The 22,052-nt window shown below is 29.6% G+C and overlaps 5 protein-coding genes across 6 annotated transcripts; 3 read left to right on the top strand and 2 right to left on the bottom strand.

Moving 5' to 3' along the window:
• The first annotated feature begins 717 nt into the window (after positions 1-717).
• On the top strand, positions 718-4,221 carry LOC113394395 (suppressor APC domain-containing protein 2). Its single transcript, XM_026631695.2, has 3 exons — positions 718-1,982; positions 3,453-3,662; positions 4,009-4,221. The coding sequence occupies exons 1-3, from the start codon at positions 1,005-1,007 to the stop codon at positions 4,120-4,122; spliced, it is 1,302 nt and encodes a 433-aa protein (XP_026487480.2). The 5' UTR covers positions 718-1,004; the 3' UTR covers positions 4,123-4,221.
• A 2-nt stretch (positions 4,222-4,223) lies between these two features.
• LOC113394397 (small ribosomal subunit protein mS40) lies at positions 4,224-5,653 on the bottom strand. The gene is made up of 2 exons (XM_026631696.2): positions 5,145-5,653; positions 4,224-4,420 (listed from the first exon to the last, which is right to left on the bottom strand). Exons 1-2 carry the CDS (start codon positions 5,553-5,555, stop codon positions 4,271-4,273), a joined length of 561 nt encoding a protein of 186 aa, XP_026487481.1. The 5' UTR covers positions 5,556-5,653; the 3' UTR covers positions 4,224-4,270.
• A 1,106-nt stretch (positions 5,654-6,759) lies between these two features.
• Positions 6,760-14,570, top strand: LOC113394377 (centrosomin). 2 transcript variants are annotated; one of them, XM_026631664.2, is made up of 12 exons: positions 6,760-6,918; positions 10,720-10,772; positions 10,852-10,991; positions 11,131-11,250; positions 11,331-11,414; positions 11,501-11,556; positions 11,783-11,819; positions 12,120-12,227; positions 12,311-12,465; positions 12,543-12,614; positions 12,794-13,875; positions 14,173-14,570. In XM_026631664.2, the coding sequence occupies exons 1-12, from the start codon at positions 6,887-6,889 to the stop codon at positions 14,364-14,366; spliced, it is 2,133 nt and encodes a 710-aa protein (XP_026487449.2). In that variant the 5' UTR covers positions 6,760-6,886; the 3' UTR covers positions 14,367-14,570. The 2 variants fall into 2 exon arrangements, with proteins under 2 accessions (XP_026487449.2, XP_026487448.2); XM_026631663.2 differs by lacking the exon at positions 6,760-6,918 and adding an exon at positions 8,196-8,612.
• A 1,138-nt stretch (positions 14,571-15,708) lies between these two features.
• LOC113394457 (uncharacterized protein C18orf63-like) lies at positions 15,709-19,545 on the top strand. The gene is made up of 8 exons (XM_026631769.2): positions 15,709-15,845; positions 15,942-16,080; positions 16,154-16,331; positions 16,949-17,045; positions 17,135-17,231; positions 18,237-18,371; positions 19,288-19,401; positions 19,483-19,545. The coding sequence occupies exons 1-8, from the start codon at positions 15,709-15,711 to the stop codon at positions 19,543-19,545; spliced, it is 960 nt and encodes a 319-aa protein (XP_026487554.1).
• A 67-nt stretch (positions 19,546-19,612) lies between these two features.
• LOC113394456 (uncharacterized) lies at positions 19,613-21,603 on the bottom strand. Its single transcript, XM_026631768.2, has 4 exons — positions 21,310-21,603; positions 20,977-21,174; positions 20,359-20,474; positions 19,613-20,231 (listed from the first exon to the last, which is right to left on the bottom strand). The coding sequence occupies exons 1-4, from the start codon at positions 21,506-21,508 to the stop codon at positions 20,079-20,081; spliced, it is 666 nt and encodes a 221-aa protein (XP_026487553.1). The 5' UTR covers positions 21,509-21,603; the 3' UTR covers positions 19,613-20,078.
• Between the last annotated feature and the right edge of the window lie 449 nt (positions 21,604-22,052).

Raw genomic sequence — 22,052 nt, 5'->3', positions numbered from 1 at the left:
TTAAAACAGACATTATGATGTAATGTCTTTTAATATTTTTATGTATATACTCTTATAGAAACTTGGTATGACAAACAAGTGTATTATTATTTTTACGATTTTGTTTGTCATAAAAACTACAAAATTGAAATCAAAGTGAACATAGTAGCAAACAATTATTTATTGCATTCACTATGCATAGAAACCGTCAACAAAACAAAACAAAAAAAAATGTTTTTTCGAACTATTTTTCTTTCTATACCACCATAAAAAACGATAATTGTTATATTCAATCAATCAGTGCCAATAATCGAATCGATAATCAAAACGTTACGTTACCGCAATCACTAGATCCACTTTCATCTATCAAAAAGCGAATACTTCGCTTGTATAACGCTAACACACACATTACAACTACATAATATTATACAATTATATAGCTGGTTTAGCAATTATATTTCGATGTCATAGTTTAATAAAATTTTATTATTTTGTCTAAACCTAGTACAGGTGCCTTGTTACCGTTCGTAATGATTTAATCAATAAAACATTATTTGAATTCATTTTCCTTCCTTGAAATTTCTTATAAAGGTAATATTTTTATAATATTAAAGTAGTTAGAACTTTTAATTTTAACATAATTAAAATCCTATCAATTACTTTGAAAACCTGGAGCAGCAACTCGTCTATACTATCGCCTCTACCTGCCCGAAATGTTGTTTAACCGGTTTCGTTGTTCTCTTGGCCTGCATAGTCCGCAAAATCACTCCCACTAGCCGGTTCGCTCGCCCATCGCACAATCTTTCTACCGTTCATTAAATCGGGCTGTTTTTATAATAATTTATTATGTGATCAGTTATAAAGTTAATTCATACTAGCTTGTCTCAAATCTTTAGTTCCATTATATTATAAGCACTTAAAATTTAATATATGTGATTTTTCCGGTCCGTTTCTACATACATGTTAAATTGTATCCGTTCATTAGACTTGAAGGACAAATTTTATGCACGACATAGCAAACTATTATGAAAAATTTAGATCGTACAAACATGGAATCTTTACCTAAGCAGTTTGTTTTAGCAATGAGAACACTATTCGATATAATGGATGATAAACACACAGGGTATGTAAAGTTAACAGATATAGAAAATCGATGGCGCGATGACCGTACTAAAGGCCTTCCCCGTGGTGTTATTGAAAGTCTTCAAAAGGTTGCTTCTCATGATGGTTTATTAACATTTGAAAGTTTTTGTACTGGCCTCAAAATTTGTCTGCTACGAAACCAAGTCCAAAATGCGTCTGGTAAAATAAATACAATAAATGAAGGTATTGACAGTGTTGGAATTAATTCTCAAATGAATACGCAAATTCATCGACCTCCATCGGCCCCAATAATTGATCTAGACAATTCACACAATACTAGAAATTGGAATTTAATGAGAAACACTGGAAATCCTACACATCGAACTACTAGCATGCCTCAATTAATTGAAGACAAGGATAATGCATTACCAGAGCTATTGCAAACTGGAAAAGGAACTACTGTATCTAAGCATGACACTTCTCAATCTCTTAAGATTTATGGTCCTCCAAAGCCTCCAAGACTAGAGAAAAATGCAATGGAACGAAAAGAAACTTCGAGCAGTATTTACAAATCAGAAGAGGCGGGTTTAGAAAGTGATGATATAGGAGAACCTAAAATAGATTTTGAAGAGATAACGAGATCAATAGAAGGACAAGACCGTGGCCTCGGCGATGGCCGATCTGCTAATGGAACACAAACAAATCTACGAAAAACCTCCCGAAGACGAGAGCCTCGTCGGCATACCTTACACAACGGAGTAGATTATAATTTATTAAAGAAAATGAAGCAAATTGAACAAGAAAAAGACGTTTTATTACAAGGATTAACCGCTGTTGAAGAAGCCAGAGAGTGGTACTTAAAACAATTGACAGAAGTGCAAGACAAAATGCGATACGCAGGCAGAATGGGCGCATATGTGGTAATGGATAAATCAATACCGTATTTTATATTATTATATATATAATAACTCAGTTTATATTAATCTTTTCAATTTTAACGTTCTCTACGTGTTTTCATTCGGTAATCTCGTGATCCCTTGTGATATGAATTATCCGAACGAGATGACAGTTAATCCTACGGTGTTAAATGATGTATATATGTATTAGCTTTGAATAAATTCGCTTGGCATTCCCATTTCTCATGACTACATTTTACACAAGCAAACCTATACCTGATTAACCTCTAGCTAAAAATAATTAAGTAAATGTTTTACATATATGCATTTTATCTATTATTTGCACGTGTTTTTAATTATTATTATATTTATTTTGAGGATTAGCATTTATCTACCGCGTTAAAAAATACGAAAATAATCTAAATCAAATATTTTTATTATTTTAATTATATACATATAATATGAATATCGATATAATATATTTTTTTTCAAATATGTATGCGGAAAGGTAAATGAGTCACCCGATGGTAAGTAGTCACAACTTTCCATAGATATTAGCGCTGTAAGAAATATTAACCATTCCTTTCATCGCGCCTTCAGCCTAGGAAACTAAGTTGTTATGAATGAATAAATGAAGAATATGTTATAAATCGCGTCCTATCCAGAAGGGCTTACACAAAGCCATACTTCCGAGTGAAACAAAGAGTAATTTTATTTAATGTAAAATATTTAATTTTCAAGTATTATTGGTTTAAAATTTTTTTTTTCATCTCCTTACATAACATTCTTTTTGAAACTGTATTCGCAACCAACACTCGCTCCGTGCCCTCTTTTTATTGAAATAGTAGTTAGAAAGCGTGCTTCCTAAACGATGATTACGGGTTCGAACCCTACCTGGGTTCATGACCTCGGAATTTTCATTTGTGTCTCTAATTCATCTCGTGCTCAATGGTGAAGGAAAACATCGTGAGAAAACCTCCATGTATCTAGTTTCAATTAAATTCTGTCACATGTGTAAACACCAACTTGCTCTGTAGCAGCGTGTTGGAATAAGGTCCATACCTTCTTCGCAAAAGGGAGTTGAGGCCTTAGCCCTGCAGTAGGACATTCACAGACTACTTTTTTTACACGAGACGAATTATAAAAAAAAAATACATGAAAAGCCAGTGGTGCTTGCCCGGGTTTGAATCCGGAATCTAGACTAAATACGTTTTTACTAATGATATCTAAAACTTCTGTAAATATCCTTATTATAGTAGTTTCTATCCGAAGCTTCCTCCGTAGGTGAAGTAGCTTATGGACAAGTACCTTAAACGTTTTCTGAACTACAATATACACAATTATCTATATAAGATTTCACTATTGAGTAGTTAAAACTAAAATCCAGTTAATTTTCACGTACAATTAATATCATAAGCATATATATACGTATATATTATTTTTATATTAGTAGGATTTTTTTTTATCAAAAATAATTAATTTATCTTGTTAAAGGAGCCGTGGAATGAAGCACATCAAGAGCGCTTAGAATTACTACGTGCGCGAATCTTAGAACTTAATCGACAACTTGGAGCACTGGCAGCTGGGTGGCGCCACGGACCACTCTCATTACACATGAATCTTGCTTTGCCAACATCATTAAACACTTTACCAACACCTAATAATGCAGCTGTTCTACGATCTCAAAATCGAATGCTAGCAGAGGTCAGATTAGTTTTAGATCATAAAACGATTGGTAGAAACCATGGTCATCTCACCAATAAAATATTAATGATATTTCACCATATTATTCATAAATATTTTTTAAGTTATGGTGGTTCGATTTATTGGTTATGTACTTACTGGTTTTATTAAAACTATTCTATTTTAAACAAAATGAAGCATGAAAGTCACATTTTACAGAAATACCAAAGGCTAACTTTCAGCTCACTATCAATTTATTTTACATTAATTTTATCAAAGATAATTTTATTAAATGAGTAAAAGTATTGTAGTTAATGTTATCTTATATGTTACATTTCTAAATTAAAAGAATTAATTTTTATTGCAGGAAGTCAACCGTAAAAATGAAAGAATATCAGTCTTAGAGAGAGAAAAGTCTGCGCTGATTAGAGAACTATTACTACAAAGAAATAGAACAAAATTATTGGATAACTTTACATAACAATTACTGTTAAAATATTTTTATTAATTTGTGATGTTGAAGATTTAAGTGCCATGTATAAAATATAATTATTTTATAAATAAATAAAAAAATAACCAAACTTTCTGTATTACTTTATTTCACTATTCTAATTTGTTATAAATAATATCTAATTTATATTTTTATTATACAAAGAATAATCATATTCCCTAAATGGTACATCATAAGTTAAATATCCTTGATCCCAAGCTTTTTCAATAGCTAGTAATAGTTCTTTATGTTTCTTTTGACAAAGTCCAGTTTTAAAGGCATCCAATATCTGGAATGATTTGTAATTGTTAATTAAATACTATTTTATGAAATCTTTTTTTAAAAGATTCTTGTAAAAAACAATATATATGTCTTTTAGTAATTTACTCAAACAGAATATTTATTCAATATTTTCAAAATATAATTTCAATATGATCATAGTGTCATCTTTTTTTAACTTAAAATATTAAGGTGTACATCATTGTTTGTAATGTTTCATAGCATGCAATCATCACTACACTTAAATATAATAAAAAGATACACTGTCTAAAGCAAAAACTATAATGCAACTCAATGGATATAACTATATCATTATACTATCAATACTATAAGGCTCTTTAATGCAATTGCCAAACTAATAATATATTTATTAATATTTGGCAGAGACATAACAAAATTAAATAAATTTTTAGAGAAATTAGTTGTCACTCGCATTTTAGGCATTGGTTATCAGGTATTTGATACTAAAAAATATCCTTTTTTCTTCTTAGCGGTTCAAGCTTGCTGCTTAGCAAATTTTACTATATGCAGTATTTTGGCCATAGAAGTGTTACAGACAGTAAGAGTAACGTTTGCATTTATAATATTAGTTAAGATACCCAAAAAGCTATTAGGACTTTAAAACTAAAAAAATAGCAGTCATAAGTTTTAGTTAATTAATATATGTATGTAAATTGTACATGTTATTGTGATACAACTTTATCTCAAGAAATAAATAATATAAATTTACTCACATGTCCTGTGTATTCTGATATAAATTGTTCAAGTAATTTTGTGTTTCTAGGTTCTAGAACGAGATACTCATCTCGACATATTGGGCAAGGATTGCCCGTGGATATGACTCCATTGCGCACACATGATCTTCTCGTATGCTTTGGCGCGACACCACCCCTATGGTTTCGTCTATACAAAAACCAGACGGGGTTATCTCCGTAAGTTTGTTTGTAGGCTTTACTTTGCAAATACCTTATACTAGTTTCAACGGGAACTGATTTTGTTCGATCTTTTAAGGGATCAATCGAGTTCTGTTGATCATCAGCAGATTCACTGGGCTGATCTGAATAAAATCGAATATTTCTGATAGTTCTTATGTCTGACAACGTTACCCTTTTAAAAAGCATACGAACACTGGTTACAAGCGACATATTTTATGCACACAATATCTCAGCTTTATAAAATTCAAAGTAATTTATATTACGGAAAAGTTAAATAATTTAATTAGCATGTGTTGTTAGAATTTGCATTTGACAATATTGTCAACGTCAAATTGAACTGTGAAATATGATTTTTTTTTTCCTACGTGACATTGGCGAAATAATCTGTGCCCTGTCGGCGCAAATAAAAGCCATTAAACTAAGAATTGAATTTATTTTATTTTTTTATTTTTTATTATTTTTTTTTATAATTGCTCTTATTTAAATTATGAAAATTACCAGAGTAGAGGTATGGAGATATATTATTACGTAATAAAAAAAAGTAAGTTAGTATGAAATGTGTCCCTCAAAATGTTTCAAATTTATATGGCGCTGTTGGAGTTAGACGGTAAAATTTAAAGAAACGCGCTAATACTCGATACAATAAAATTGAATAGAAAGTAGCAAAGTAATAGTAATCTGCTATTTAAAAAAAGTATTTAGCATTAAAATTTAATACATTATAATAAATCTAAGTTTTTAAAACTTTTAGAGTATTTTAAAACTTTACCACTTATTTACACATTTTTATTTAAGCAACAATATACATTCGGTAAATATTGTTACTTTGTTTATTATAACAAGATTTGTTTTCGTATTATTAAGCATTTTTAACTCTTATTCTATTTCAGTATGAAAAGACATTAAAGTTTAAATAATATCCCACGCTCATCGCTGAGCAAGGGCCTCGACAATTTATATAAGAAAAAAATATTATTTTTGTTGATAAAATTGAAGGAAATCGAGTATTTTTATTATTTTTAGTCTAAAAATATTTTATATCTTTCGTGTAAACTGCATTATTCCTTTAAAAAAAGAGCATGTTTTTTCATTTTAAACGTTTTTTATCTGTTTAACAGATTAAAACTCCTTTGTTTGGAACATAGAAAAGACAGAAATGTCATATGATATTCATCATCGTTAAATTTAAAAAGATTTGAAATTTATTAATTGGATAACGTAAAGCGATATCGTCCACTTAATTGCTTGTAAGTTTACAGTTTAGTCAAAAAACTGTTAAAAATAACTATTATTGCTTAAAATCCATTATTACTGTAACATACTGTCGAGTATTTCAGAAGTAAACATTTTAGGACAATTTTATTATTTTGACATCCGAATTAAAACTAAACAGAAACTTTAATTGAATAATAATTCTCTCGAAAAGCGCTAAAATAATGTCCTTTTTAGTGCTACACTTAATACTGTATTAATTTGTGATTTACTTGTAGATTTTTCATTCAAGAAAGTTCCTTGGTACAAAGAAATTAAATAAAACAATCATGTCAGATTCTGCAGTTGAAGGTGCTATTATGTAAGTATCTCATTAATTAATAAAATATTTTATGTTATAAACTTATTTTTAACTTAAAAATATGCAAATTTTAAATCAAATCGGTAGACTTTTACATTGGCTTGATAAAAAAAAAACATTGAATTGAAAATGTGGATCGTCTAGGAGCTTATTAGTATAGTTTTAATGGCTTTGTAGATTAAATAACTGCATATAAATAAAGACGTTTGCTCTAAGAATATATCTGTTACAGAGGATGTTAGTATTTGCCATTTAAGTACAACATTTCTAAATATTGCAGATGTATGAGACACAAGTCAAACTTATGGATTGTTTTATTTTAATTTAATTGTATATGAAAGCTCTATTTAATTGACTATTTTATTTACAAATTAAACAAAATATAATAATTGCATCTATTTAATAAGATAAAAATTTTAATATAAGGCATTATTCCCCTAAAAGTTTGAAATTCTCAAATTTGTCCCCGACTCCTTTCGTCACTTGAAGGAAGTCTTAGTGTAATGCCATGCAAGCATTCCAGAAACTGTTACTGTTCTTAAAATACAAATGTATAATTTTGTAAGTATACTGGTTTAAAGAAACACCTAAATTTAGTAACATGCCAACAATTCACTATGACATGATTACAGATTTTGTAGTAGTTTGATACAGTAATTACACCACTTTTAAAAGCAAAAAGTGACTACTGGCAATAGTTAATAAAATGAAATAATTGGTAAAATAACATATAATATACAAAATACAACTTGTAAAGTTTGGAAGCTGATATTAACATAATCATATATTAAAAAATAAATGAGCATTGATGCTCTTTTAATAAATAATATCAATACTATTGAAAAACATTACTCCTTATAAAATGACAGTAAAAAATATATACAATAAAAATTCACTTAGAAATATTTTTCATGGTAATAACTAATAAGTTAAAATAATGGTGGTAACCATTGATAAAATTATATTCAATTATTTAATATAATACATTTAACATCTCAACAGTTACTGACAATTTATTAAGTAAAGTATAATGATGCTATAAGGTAGGTCAGTTATGTGCTAAAACATAAATTTGCTACTAATATTCTTAATAATATTCGGAATAAATCAGTTAATCTATTTCCGTATCTAACAGCATCCGACTCCGCCCTTTGTGCGATCGCCGTTCGGATCTCTGGTGTGAAATATATTTATCTCTTTTCATCTTATTTGGTACCAAAGAGTAAAAATATTTCATCTACAAACTTACGGAGACGCTCGAATGTTCCCGATATCATCCCGAAGTATGCCTGTCCTAGTTTCTGTATGCTTCATATGTGCAGTCAAAACTCAAAACAACCACGTTCAACACAACGTCGTTTACGGATTTTGTTGCTCGTAATACATTCGTAATGTTGTTGTTGTCATTGTTTATATCTATTATTATTACAATTGACCTAAGATTTAATATTTAGTTATCACTGAATTATCCAGTGAACAATATTATAGTATAAAAGTGAACGATTTATTAATAGACACCGTGAAGACATAGTGCAATCAGTCGTGTTCTTTTTGTGATATTGTGATTTTATAATTTAAGATTTTTTGGCGTGTGTGTTTCGTAAACACATTATTTCAATTGTGGTTCAAATGGCAACTTTACCTCGAATGACTACATCTAAGCATGTTGTTAATAATATATCATCACCCTTTAGGTACGTAAATATATGATAAATAATGTTATTTTTTATAATATAGTTGAGCTTATCTTTTTCTGTGTAATAACTAGATGTGTGCAACAAATATACCAATTAATAAAGCATTAATATTTATTCACTTATTATTTTATTTGATGTGAATAAATATATGTATCATATACGCATATATAAAAAAAATATATTATAAACAAAAAAGGGACAAAAACTTGCTTTTATAATTTTGTAGGGTCGATCGATAGATTAGATTAGAAACATTATACTTAATAATTATAATATATCTTTTTTTTTTAATTACAATAATATAATAATATGTTATTATTAAATTATTATTAATATAATTCAATCTTTATTCACGCAACTTGAATTGCAACAACTTTTTCAGAAAGATCTATCTTGTAAAATATCAGTCAAATTAGGTAGCCGTTTGTTTTAAAAAATAACAGTAATAAATAAATAAACATAGTTCAGTTTATTTGCCCTATTATCGAAATCAATTATTTGATGTATGTGTTTTCTGTAAATAAAACATTCGTAATAACGATAAGTTGTAACAGTACACTATACTCGGAGGAATACTATATTATAATCGGTTCGATTTACTAAACTATACATATATAGTAATATTTATAAATTTAAGTGACTCAAAATATATCGTAATATTTATTTACACCATCATTTGACGAATAAATGGTAAATAATAATAATAATTGCGTTCATAAGTTTCAAATGCGAAATTTATCATTAGTAGCAAGTATTTTTTTATTGCCAGTGTCTGCATCTTGTAATGTTCAACACGTACTGTGTATGTATTAGTCACATTTTTAAATTTAAGAAAAAAATATGACGATTTGTCCTTTTCTTGATTTTTGCGTTACATTAATAATAATTTCGGCATAATGTCACTCGTATTTTACTATATTTTATGGTTAAATTAGAATTTATTTAATACTTGGTAGAATTAGTTATTAATAAAAAAATAATAATTATTAATCCATTTCGATATTAATATGATTGAAGTGTTTTCTATTAATTAAATAATTGTTCTTATACTCGTGAGGCCTATAGTAAGATGTATTATAAATTATATACATATGTAGGTATTAAACTGAAAGCTATCACGTATGATAAAATGAGCCAGTATTTTCAAAAGTTTATTTGAAAGTGTTTGCAATATCGCGACGATTTGAAAAACTTCGTATTTTACACAAGAGACATAATAGAGATTACCAGATTTTGGACATACTGAAAAAAAAACTATCTAGACTAAGAAACTGACTCTAGGCTGACAAATCCAGATCCCACGAAAATATTAATAACTCCAAGGACTCAACAAAGACAAACTCCGAATCAATGAAGAAGTCGTCGTCGTGGAGTTGAATGCAAGCTTTTTAACATTAATTGGCAGTACAAAATTTTGATTATGATGCTGCCTGTAAAATGCAGGCACATTAAAAAATATCAAATAACAACGGCACAGACAGGACGTCCGTGGAGGAATTATAAAAACATTTAAAAAAAACATATTTGAATTGAGTAAATACACAAAAAATACACTGGAACATACATGCGTTTTAGACTAGTTGGCACTGTGGATTATTTGCTGGTAGTACTTATTTGGCCCAATTATGACGTATGACATATATAAGCTTATATTAAGTACTTCAATAAACAGATCTTTCCCAATAGTATATTACCTATGTATAAACAGGTTATCCCTTTTATTATTCAATCTTCATAAATCAATAGAATGCACACTTAATGTGAAAAATAACTGAATTATCATTTTATGTTGAAAATTAGTAGTAAGGTAAAGATTTTGCCAACAAAGACGTAGTGGATAAAAAATAAAGCTCACCCCTAATAGTTTTCGTGCGCAGTTTTGTCCTTGTTGAGAGTCAAGTATTAAACCTAATACCACATAGGAAACCTCCGTATGTTCTTCCGTACGTCTGAAAACGTATGTGCAAAATTACACGATGATTTGTTGAGTAGTCAAGACGCCTTCACGTTACAAACAAACTCACTTCTGCTTTTATAATATTAGGATGTATAATTAAGAAAAAATAATTCTTTAATAAAAAAAAATAATGACATAATTTTACAGTACAAGCCCTCGAAAATTGCAAGAGATGACACTTCCCACTCCAGATGGCCACGGTATGAAAATTTCTAATTGATAAACAATAATTTAAATAGTAGAACTACAGTAATTTGTTAGAAACTCTATAATTCACAGATGTCACTACTGCAAGTGGAATAAGCATGAAACAATATGAAGAACAGTTAAATGGTTTAAGAAAAGAAAACTTTCATCTTAAATTGCGTATATATTTTCTAGAAGAAAAATTAGGTAGCGGTGCACCGCCTGCCGTCCAAGTAAGTTATGAGACAAACAAAAATTTAAAATGCCCGTTTTTGTAAATTACCAGCCATCACTTGTGCGACTACCATATACTTATGTTTATATATTTTACTTTCATCGATCATCTGACGAATTATATATTTTTTCGTTTAGGGTTTATTAGAACATAACGTACGCCTTCAAGTTGAAGTAGAGGAACTAAGAAGACAGCTAACTGATAAACAAGAATTGCTTGCAGCGGCAGCTGAAGCCATTGATGTCTTAGAGAATCAGGTAATAGATGTATAATATAGTTTATATTTATTATTAATAAAGTGTTTTTGTAACTAATCTATTCATTTCTTCATAAATAGGGGTCGATATCCACTGAAACTGCAGAGGTGTCAGTAAATAACAGTATTACAGTGACCAGAAAAGACAATAGTGAACCGATAAAGGTACCATTCCTTTATATTTAGTTTAGTATTGAACGATACGCAGACCTAAATAGCTCACTGATGCAACAATATTTTTACAATTTTAGGAAACAGGAAATCACACCGACCTCGTTGACGAAACATATCAGTCGGAATCAGCTGGGTAAGTCAATATAATAAATATTTGTTTCCATATAAAAAATAATCAATTTCGATGCATATTGATAAAATAAGTATATTTTAACAATACACCGAGAGGTTTCACCATTATTAAATAATCATGTGTTTTGTATGTCATCATTAAATAATTTGTCTGCATTCGTACTAGAATCTCGACACGATGATGGAAGTCAACTTTTTTTAACATCTTGATTATTTTTTTATTTCAGAGATTACTTAGCTGTTACAGTTAATAATGAGGACTTGGTAAGTAAACACTAAACGTATCAAAAATTACATTATAAAAAACCTGAAAAACTTATTAAACATATATAAAATAAACATTACAAGATATGATACCTTGACTGTCTTATGAAAGATAGCCACCGCCTTCACTCCACTCCCTGTGGTAAAAAGTAAACTTTGCTACCTAGCCCCGGACCTACTCTATCTGTTGGGAAAACCGCCTTTATATTACTGTATAGATGTGTGCGTAATATTCAGTTCCAATCACAAGCATGATTGACACAAACAGTTTTGTAAAATATATTCCTTTACATGTCGCAGGACCAACTGACAAGGCTAAAGAAAGAAAACCACAAGGCCCTACAAATGATCAAAGGTTGTATGAAAAAAATCCAACAACAGGACAAGGAAATAAAAAAATTAAAACTGGTACATTATTACTCTTTCGTATATTATTTCTTATTTTGGAACAACTTTTCAGTTTATTATAATAAAAGTGTATTAATTAACAGGATAAGGAGTTGACATACGCACACGTAAGCGACTCACAGCTGGAAAAATATGAAGAAATATTAAAATGTAAGGATGAACATATCAAAGATTTGGAAAATAAGGTCAGGCTGCTGCAGACTAGTTTTGACAATGCGCAAACTGAAGATTCCGCTGGGTATATTTTTACTATACATAAGCCAAATATATAAAAACAAAATAACTTATCATTACTAATTTTAATATTGTTTTCAGGAACCTTCAACAACTGCTTACAAGACGCTTACAAGGATTGGCATATTTTCTTGATAAATTGTTGTCACATAAGTAAGTAAATTTATTACACGTTAAAAACATATCAATAAAAATAAGTAAAACAATAAATATAAATAAGTCATTTGTTATGTAAGTTTGTCAAAATTAAAATTGCATTAAAAATTCAAATTATATCAGTTCGGAGTATCAGATGCTAGTATTGTAATAATTTAATAAAAAAAACATTACAGATGTGTTTTGGGCGATGAAAAGAAAAAGCTAGCCGAAAGTATATTAGAACAAAGCCTAGCTTTACCAGTAGGTTTACAATTAGATGAATCAATGGCTCCGGATGATTTCACAATGGATGAAAGTAATCTAGATATTTCACAATCAATGAGGATAGAAGATTTAACTATGATGTTCGGACATCACTTGATGTGCAGTGATGATAACAACAAATATTCTTTGAGAAAAGCTATCCGCAATGTTCCCCAAGCTGATGTTATATCGGAATCAGAATGTTGGTCGGAACCCGATAGAAATGTTTCCTTAGCAAGAGTTGGGCTCTGTGATACAGGAGTAGCGGTTAAAGAGTGTATTTCAGATGTAAATAGACATCGGTCGCGAAGATCCAAAGTGTCTTATGGGTCTCAATCTGAAGACAATAAACCTATAAACGAAAATGCTATTCTCGAACAAATTGGTGACATATCTAAGCGCAATCAACAGTTAGAAGAAGAAAAATTAGACTTAAATACAAAATTAGAACTGGCACTGAAACAAATTAATGATCTTACGGTAGAAAACGAAAAAATTAAAGAGGCTCTGGAGTTGGAACAGCAAAATGCTAAAGATGCGAATAAACATTTAGAAACTATGAAACATACTTTATTCGCTTTGGAAACAAGAATCAAAGAAAATGAACAGCAGATTACTTACAATATGCAAATGATAGAAAAGATGAGAGCTGAAAAACAAGAATTGGAGATCACATTTTTAGAAACGGAACGTTCACTTAGGCGGGCAGCAGACGAGGCAACTGTCCAGGCTTCGCAGGCGGCTCTGGAAAGAGCTAGAGCACAACATGACAGGCTGCGTATTGAGAGAGAATTAGAAGAAACACGTGAAAAGTTATCTACCGCATTGGAATCCAACGCACAATTGGAAATAGAAGTTACTCGCAAAATGGCAATGGAAGCTGTAAATAATATGGTTGAAATCCATGAAGGAGTTCATTCCGAAGAAGATCGACCTACATCGCCAGATCAAGGAATAGACAGTGATAGACTTTCGAGTCTGGAACAAAATGACGCAGTCAATTTGTCGCCTCGTATGTATATTTTCTTTTAACCTTTTTTAGAATGTGTTAAAATTATGTATTTTAAAGCATAACTCTTTAAAGTATTTCTGTTATAATACTGAATGAATCAATAAAAAAAATACCTGGAAATATTTGGACAGGAAGTATATTATAATTTAATTTTCTTTGAAGAAAATCAAATTATACAAAATGTATATCAATGAAATACACTAAATAAATCAAATATATTTCTTAACTCCTTGCAATTTTTTAACAATATCTAAACACATAAACTTTTTTGAATATTAATATTGTATCATTTTATAGGTTCTTTGTATGAAGAAAATGTTACTCTTAAGCAAAAGTTGGCAAGAACCAAAGCAACGTTAGCAGAAACTCTAACGCAACTTAATGCAGCTAATATGAGAAAAAGAAATGTGCAACGTGCTATTTGCAGAGAAATTCATAAAACACAGGGAGTATTGCGTAAGGCTCGGGATCAGTTTGAACATAACAATTAATTTTATCCTTCGTGCACTAGATTAAGTCTAGCTATCCGATTGACAATAATTATGTATTAATGAATTTTTTTTTATGTAATAGTTTTATACTACTGACGCCTTTTTTTCATGACATACTTTATAAGTTCATATTCATCTAAATTGATTTGTTAGTAACATAACCGTGTATTTTAAAGTAAAATAAAAATTTTATACACAAGAAAACTGTTTTAATTTTTTATTTAATGTAACCGAGCACAATATTTTGGCAAGCAACAGTGCTAAAAATTTACCAAAATTTTATTAGGTAGCAGAAAACCACTGTCATATTCTATGAGAACTAGAACGTTCATGTAAAAAATTTGTTCAAATACTGGTAAAACTGTTAGTGTAAGTACGCTGCAACGATAAATCTTCATTATGTCATGTAGTCATACTATTAAAACATATGAATTGTATTCTCGCGCCCAAAATAAGCGCAATGGTATTTGGGCCGCCTAAAGTTGCAGGATCGATCCTGATCCCTAGGGCTATTGTCGTACCGACTCCTAACACAAGTGATAAGCTTAAAAAGAGTTTTAAATAGAAACATTAGGAATACCTTAATTCAATTGAGGCATTTCTACTATTCTCACAATTTTTATTAAATATAAAAATAAATTATCTTTTTTTAAAACATGCAGTTTCGCCTTCGTCGGTAAATTCGGAAAAACTGGGTTCTCCTATATTATTATACATGAATCGAAAATCGTGTACAATATTGAAATATTTGTTGAGATTCAAAAAAAAATATATATATTTCACTTGAAAATTCGTAAAAATAAAAGTAATTTAGAATGACGAGTAAAATAAATATTTTTCTAATATTTAACATGGTTTAGGATACACTGTATTAGTACAGAATATATATAAAAAAATAATAGTAAATTATAAAATTGTATTACTACCGAATTTGTATAATATGAAAATATTCAGTATCTAGACTGATTGTAAGAGGGCGTGACGTTTAAAAAAACAAATATTTATTCTAATTAAATAGCTAAAAATATCAACAAGTTATTTTACTTACTACTGAATTGTTATATAGGCCAGGCCCAAACATCGATTCGAATTTTCGAATTATTAGCGACTCTTCGTACCCGCCTACAACATAAGCCATTTTGTAAATAATAGCTGAAACATGTGGAGTACATTAAACACACTATTTTTGTTTAGTGTTTATCTATAAAAAAATTGATGCTGTATATTTTTATGTACAAAATATACATATTTAAAAAAAAAATGACATTTTTTTTTATTTGGCGGGAAAATAGATATTTCAAGAAGTATACGGTTCTTTAATTAACTTACGTTTCTATTAAAAATGTCGACTTATTATACTTATAAAATCTTAAACGAAAATTTTAATAACTTATGTTATCTTAAGGCTATAGCAAACGTAAAAGACAAACACGATCGTTCTGCACCATCAAATTACCATTGGAAGATACTTAAATGCAGGTAGGACAAATATTAAGTATCTTATGTAGGTAATAGAGGTATGTACCCTTAAATTTATCCAGTTGCATACATTTAATATAAAATTTGATTTTTCAGGATGATTATATTTTCAGCTTCTTCTATATTATCTTGTCCCGATAAAAATGATGTTAAGCAAATTCATATTGTTTTTAATAAAATAGGTGATGATTATGACCGTTTAAATTCACTATTTATAAAATATTCTTTGATTCAAGTGAGTAATTGTTTTATGTTATTTAAGTTGTTCGGTTGTTATTTTATTTATAACTCATATTACAACATTTAAGGACGGCAGCATTCGTCAAGTTACATCTGATGTTTATTCAATGTGCTTCTTTTATACAATGTCAGCTAAAATTGCACCCGTATGGAATTTTATAGGTCCAAATTATTTTATTAATAACCGAAATTTCCTAAAAGTTTTTGGACCTCAAGATGGTATAAAATTGAAACTATATGTAAACGGTAAGTACTTACAAATTGTTAAAATATACCTAACTAGTAATTCTTTTTTTTAAATTAAAACTAATGCCAAACGACGATATATTACTTCTTATAAAAAAAAAAAAAAATTATTAAGAAAGAAAAATGCAATATTTTCACATTCGCGCTTCTGAATGCCAAACGACGGTATGGGATCTTAATGTCTTTGAGTTGTTAACTGCACACCAGCAGGCTATTAAAGAGTTTATAACTTGATACATTTACATGAATAAATATGTATAATGAGATTTAGAAGTCTGTAATTAGAATATACAAACTAATTAATTGTGTTCTCTGTTCAAGGAAGCACATTAACAAATAACCAACCGAGTACAGAGACATACAATTTTTGTTTACAATCTTTTAATTACAAATAACAAACTTTTAATTAATTTATTAATTATAAAAACATATTTTTTTCAAATATATTATTAGCTTCATAATTTATATTTTCTTAATAATTTCTGACATGTGCTTGGATCCAGATTTAGGCAAACCGCGCAATAACTGTTACAAGTCATATCGATTTGTAATAATAATTTAATAACAAAAAGTGTAAACATGTGCAGTCAAAATTGTATAACGAATCACTGTTACAGACGACTACACAATGTTAGAATTTAAACCAGTTAAAATACATCTAATAAAATCGAAAGAAAACTTTCTTCCCGGGGAAAGTATAACAGTCCTACCGAGGTATTCAGATTAATTTTAAATAATTTTATGTTCGCTTTGTATTTATAATATTTTAATAACGATAATCTTATTTTATAACTTTATTCAAGCTTGAACAAGGCTATAATTGAAGAATACAGTAAGTCTTTGCCAAAGTCTGGAGATTTTAAGTGTTACAAGGATATACGTCGACACTGGAAAAATATTGCAAGTTTAAAAATATTTATTTTTACCTTCAGAGGCAGCGTTAGACCAAGCGTGGACGTCAGTGGCATCCCCTTTGCTTTTAAATGTTAAGTCTGGTAGTACCACGGACAACAAACGAATTGAATGAGTTGAATTAAACACTGATTGATAGAAATATGAGATTTAATGTCAAAAAAAAATCTTCTGCCTACGAGAATCTGCGAGATTTATGGCAGATGTATCAAACAGAAATTAACGACTTCGGGGGTACCCCAAGTTTCGTGCACGATATCTTTTCTTTTTCTTTAAGTTTAATTTTTCATTTATTTTTATTTAACTGGCTTTAAATTCCAGTTCTTTTGAGTCTGGGATCGCTAAATGGCCAATTTACATAGTGTTGCCAGAAAATTCTGTAACTTTTTGTAAATACTAATTACGCACACAATAACGAAAAACTAAACTTTAAATAATTTGGAAAGATTTTTGTGAGGCGACATTCCGTAGGCGGGGCCGATGTCGCCGACGTCTAACGCCGACACTGATTATTTTGTTAACAACATCTATTTAAATGTAATTCGACAAGTAAATTCTAAAATTCACATGTCGTATTACATTTGTCTGACACTGACAGTAAGGAGATTTAAAGCGAGTAAAGAAAGTTTTTACATAACAATTTTACTGCACTCAACTTTTTGTTAACTCGCCGACTATAATGTTCAGTTATATAAATAGAGAAATGATTAGCTTGTCAGTATAAAGTAATTGTCAAAATTCATTATATAAATATGGAGATATTCCTTATTCAAAACCCACCTGAAGTGTGCGCCCTGTGCGCACCGCCCACGCGGCGTCCGTCGCGCACGTAAAAACTAACACACTCGAAATACTTTTGCTAATTGCTTGCAAGCGGATGCACACGCGAACAATTAGCAAAAGTATTATGCTGGCAGGTCCAAACATACCTACGTCACTTGCACAAAAATGACAATTATATTGATAGTTAAATAAAAAACGATTTCTTCTTAGCATGGATATCGATTGCCCGACGAAGAATATTCATACTACAAAGTTCGGTTTTGGCGCGGCGAACCACTGACGTATCCAGAGGTTTGCCTTCTAAGAAGCTATCCTATCATCACGCCGTTACCTAAAAATGCTGAAGTTAGTTTATTTTCTATTATTGTTAGTCTTCTTGTCTGCGAATTATAGTTACTTTGTTTGTTTCCATAATCGAAATAAGTGGTATATTTAAATCAGATGTTTTAACATGTCTGTAAATATTGTTAAATTGGCTTTTTTTTTTTTTTAAATAAATATTCGACAACATCACATACATTACTCTGATCCCAATGTAAGTAGCTAAAGTACTTGTGTTATGGATAATCAGAAGTAACGACGGTACCACATACACCCAGACCCAAGACAATATAGAAAACTAATGAACTTTTTCTACATCGACTCGGCCGGGAATCGAACCCGGGACCTCGGAGTGACGTACCCATGAAAACCTGTGTACACACTACTCGACCATGGAGGTCGTCAAATTTGTCCTTTTGTGGTTGCAATAGACTATAGGTATATTTCGACTCTTGTGACTATAGGTATACATATGTTACTAGAGGTAGAGAGTCTTCTGTAGCATAGACCCTAAACTAAAACAGCCTTCAGGCGTATTGTCAAATATTATAAATACTCAAACTATTTAAAGACAATTACATTTAGTCATAGACAATTTTATCACTTTTTACTATTTGTAATATTCCTAACAATAGTTAAACCAGAAAATAACTTTATAGTGATAACAATACACAGAATTTCATTTTACTAATTGAGAATGTATAGTTCAATTAGTAAAAATACATAATAAAGCGTAAGTAATAATCCAAGTACGTTGTTACGATTAATTTGCTTCTTCTTTTGTTAAATAACCTATATTACAAAATATACCTAACTATATTACACAATTTTTGAAAGCCTTTTCATACGGAATCGATACTGCTAGATAGACTAGATACTCATCTTCATCAACAGTTTTTGTACTTATATCATGAATACCGCAAATCAACATTTTTTTCAGAATTTAATATTATCGAAGTTTATTAGCACCATTAAGCTTAAAATGCCGTTCATTCTCGGGGTTCCTCTAAAGATAACAAATGACTCGTATCATCATGAAAACGGTTACGATAATGTAAGTATTAACAAATGAACAAACAAAAGCATTATATTATAATAATTGCAAACTTAATTCTTACCTACTATTTTTTTATAGGTAATAAATGGTAAATTACCAGAAACTCAATTAATAAGTCTCTGCACACCAACACAACATTAATTAAGTAGTTATCTTTAATTTGATATTAATAAATTCCTTTAAATGGCAATAAAACAATATATATCTTTGAAGTATGTATTAATAAGGTAAAAGATTTTATTAATTGTAGAATAATTGTTTATGAAAGAAGTCAACGTTAACATATAATTTATATATTACATTACAAAATAGGATATTATATTGTTACACATGTTCTACATTTTGAGAGATATTTATTCTAAGTCGTTTTCTCAAAAATGTTTTTGGGTCATTGTACAAAAATTCATTACAACAATAAAATTCATAAGTACGTCATAAGTAAAAAAATATTGTGCAAAGAGTACCAAATCTTATATAATAAATAACGCCATACATATTGCTCCATAACATATTACTACATCATTTACAAATGATCGCTTTTAGCATTTTGGCTTAAATTGTACATATTCGAATAAATTAAATTATTATTTTGCTATTTATATACGAGTTAGGTACAATCCATGTCAATTTATAAAATGATAAAACGTCTAAATTTTAATATAAAATGCAGTACATCACAGTTGTTGAGCTGTCGATGGAAATATCGATCCTAATGGGCTATGTGGTGGACTTAGAGCTGACTGGCCGGCTGTTAGATCAAAGAATCGCGCAACCGAAGGTGACAAATTTCTATTGCCTTGTTGTCGAATTTCAGAATTTCTAACATCCTGAAGAACAAATATGTCATAATTAGTAATTAAACTACATTGTTTTCGGTTTTTATACAAATTTTTTAGTAGTTTTTATTTGTTACTTTTAACAGAATATGATTGAATCGCTTAAGCAATTATTTACCGATCTAGGCATACGAGGAGATGGTCGCGATGACACTTGAAGGCTATTCTGAACTACTGGAAAGTTTAAAATGTATTGCATTTTATATCCTTTTGCTAAATCCTCCACTGTTTTACCTTAAAATAAAGAAAAAAAAGAATTACAACTATTATAAAAAATAATAATAAAAAAAGACAACTCGTCAGCCAAATTCGAGGCATAACTTGGCTAAGAATCTTATAAGAGTAACATAATATACATATAACATACAAAGTTTTCTTAAGTTAGCGGGGGGAGATAATTTTCTTTTTGCTATTTCGTTCGTTAAATACTGATCTTATTTGGTCGTTTTAGATTTTTTACAAAAAAAATCCTTCAGTGTTAGGTTAGTTCTTTTATTTCCTATGTGATCTACCTTCGCTAACTTAAGAAAACTAAGTAAAGAACAAAAAGATATATAAAAAAATGTATCTCCTCTAGCCAACTAAAGACAACTATTACACGAACTTATTTCAAGTAAGTTAATAAATCTAACAACAGATACTCTTAATGCAATGCAACAATGCAACAATTAATATACCTACTAGTTATTTTCTAGAAAATATTATTTATATAAAAAATCAAAAGATAAGACGAGACCTGTCAAAGTAGTTGGTATATTTGTGTTACATCTTCCAGTGCATAGAATTTTCCTTAAAGCTGCTATATTGTTAAAAATAATAGCAACGGCAGCGCCATCAGCCAGCTGAGATGAGTCACAACACGACAATAAGTATGTCCACTCATCGGTGTCCCAGTGTAATCCAGAAAAAACTGCAAGCTGCAAAGTCGATGCACCTGTAATATATAAGAATAACAAAGATAAATAAAAACTAATACCGTAGTAGGTTTTATTGAGTTAGGCACTGGCACACGTATTTCACAGAAGACACATATTCAAAACATAAATTTGCGAGTATGTATTATCTTTACCAGCTTCATTTAATGAATGTGGATTAGCCCCATATTGAATGAATAATTTAACAATGGAAAAAAGTCCACACCGAGCTGCTAGTCTTACAGGCCAACCATTTTCAAAGTTAGGATCGAATCCATTTTCTAATAATTCTTTTATTTCACTTTCATTGTTATTTAAAATATTACTTTTCAATTTCTCTTTATGTCTATCCATTAATAATAAATAAAACTAAAATATTTTAATAAGTAAATATAGATGATAGTTTGAAAAAAAAAGTGAAAATTATAACCAGTAACTAATTAACTTCAAATTCATATTTTAAAACTACCTTCAATATGGTTAAAACTGTAAATATATACCTTTGTATACAGAGTACCTATCTATAAAGTGGTAGGTAGTATATTTTACGTGTATCTGAAATTCTATTAACTCATCTCTCCTACAGACGTATTGTATAATATAAAATATATGCCATGGCCCATTCCTCTTGAAGGGTCCTACAAAGGTTAAAAATTAAGACAACACGAACGAAATCAGAAATGAGCCAAGTAGATACCTGGAGCAGTTTATGCCAACTACCACCTACTACCCTTTCTGGACGATGCTATTTTTTTTTCCGATGAGACGCTTATGTAACAACACCTGTTACATTTTTCATCATCCCCATCCTCCGAAGTCTGAATTTCTTACATTGAAATGAAAATGCATATATATAGGAACTGAATATATTAAGATTTGGCAAGTGGCAACGTAATAA

The sequence above is a fragment of the Vanessa tameamea genome, chromosome 4, assembly GCF_037043105.1.
Source record: "Vanessa tameamea isolate UH-Manoa-2023 chromosome 4, ilVanTame1 primary haplotype, whole genome shotgun sequence".
Lineage (NCBI taxonomy): Eukaryota > Metazoa > Arthropoda > Insecta > Lepidoptera > Nymphalidae > Vanessa > Vanessa tameamea.
Note: the sequence above shows the minus strand (reverse complement) of the source record. Positions and strands in the feature narration are given on the sequence as shown.

Excerpts from the sequence above, each read along its gene's own strand:
- LOC113394395 (XM_026631695.2), top strand. The coding sequence starts at position 1,005 with ATGAAAAATTTAGATCGTACAAACATGGAATCTTTACCTAAGCAGTTT. Across the intron at positions 1,983-3,452 it reads GCAGAATGGGCGCATATGTG|GAGCCGTGGAATGAAGCACA; the intron begins GTAATGGATAAA and ends ATCTTGTTAAAG. Across the intron at positions 3,663-4,008 it reads AAAATCGAATGCTAGCAGAG|GAAGTCAACCGTAAAAATGA; the intron begins GTCAGATTAGTT and ends TTTTTATTGCAG.
- LOC113394397 (XM_026631696.2), bottom strand. The coding sequence starts at position 5,555 with ATGTCGCTTGTAACCAGTGTTCGTATGCTTTTTAAAAGGGTAACGTTG. Across the intron at positions 4,421-5,144 it reads TATCAGAATACACAGGACAT|ATATTGGATGCCTTTAAAAC; the intron begins GTGAGTAAATTT and ends AAATCATTCCAG.
- LOC113394377 (XM_026631663.2), top strand. The coding sequence starts at position 8,548 with ATGGCAACTTTACCTCGAATGACTACATCTAAGCATGTTGTTAATAAT. Across the intron at positions 11,251-11,330 it reads TTGATGTCTTAGAGAATCAG|GGGTCGATATCCACTGAAAC; the intron begins GTAATAGATGTA and ends CTTCATAAATAG. Across the intron at positions 11,557-11,782 it reads TATCAGTCGGAATCAGCTGG|AGATTACTTAGCTGTTACAG; the intron begins GTAAGTCAATAT and ends TTTTTATTTCAG.
- LOC113394457 (XM_026631769.2), top strand. The coding sequence starts at position 15,709 with ATGTCGACTTATTATACTTATAAAATCTTAAACGAAAATTTTAATAAC. Across the intron at positions 16,332-16,948 it reads ATTGAAACTATATGTAAACG|ACGACTACACAATGTTAGAA; the intron begins GTAAGTACTTAC and ends TCACTGTTACAG. Across the intron at positions 17,232-18,236 it reads GTCGACACTGGAAAAATATT|CATGGATATCGATTGCCCGA; the intron begins GCAAGTTTAAAA and ends ATTTCTTCTTAG.
- LOC113394456 (XM_026631768.2), bottom strand. The coding sequence starts at position 21,508 with ATGGATAGACATAAAGAGAAATTGAAAAGTAATATTTTAAATAACAAT. Across the intron at positions 21,175-21,309 it reads ACATTCATTAAATGAAGCTG|GTGCATCGACTTTGCAGCTT; the intron begins GTAAAGATAATA and ends TATATATTACAG. Across the intron at positions 20,232-20,358 it reads CTCCTCGTATGCCTAGATCG|GATGTTAGAAATTCTGAAAT; the intron begins GTAAATAATTGC and ends TTTGTTCTTCAG.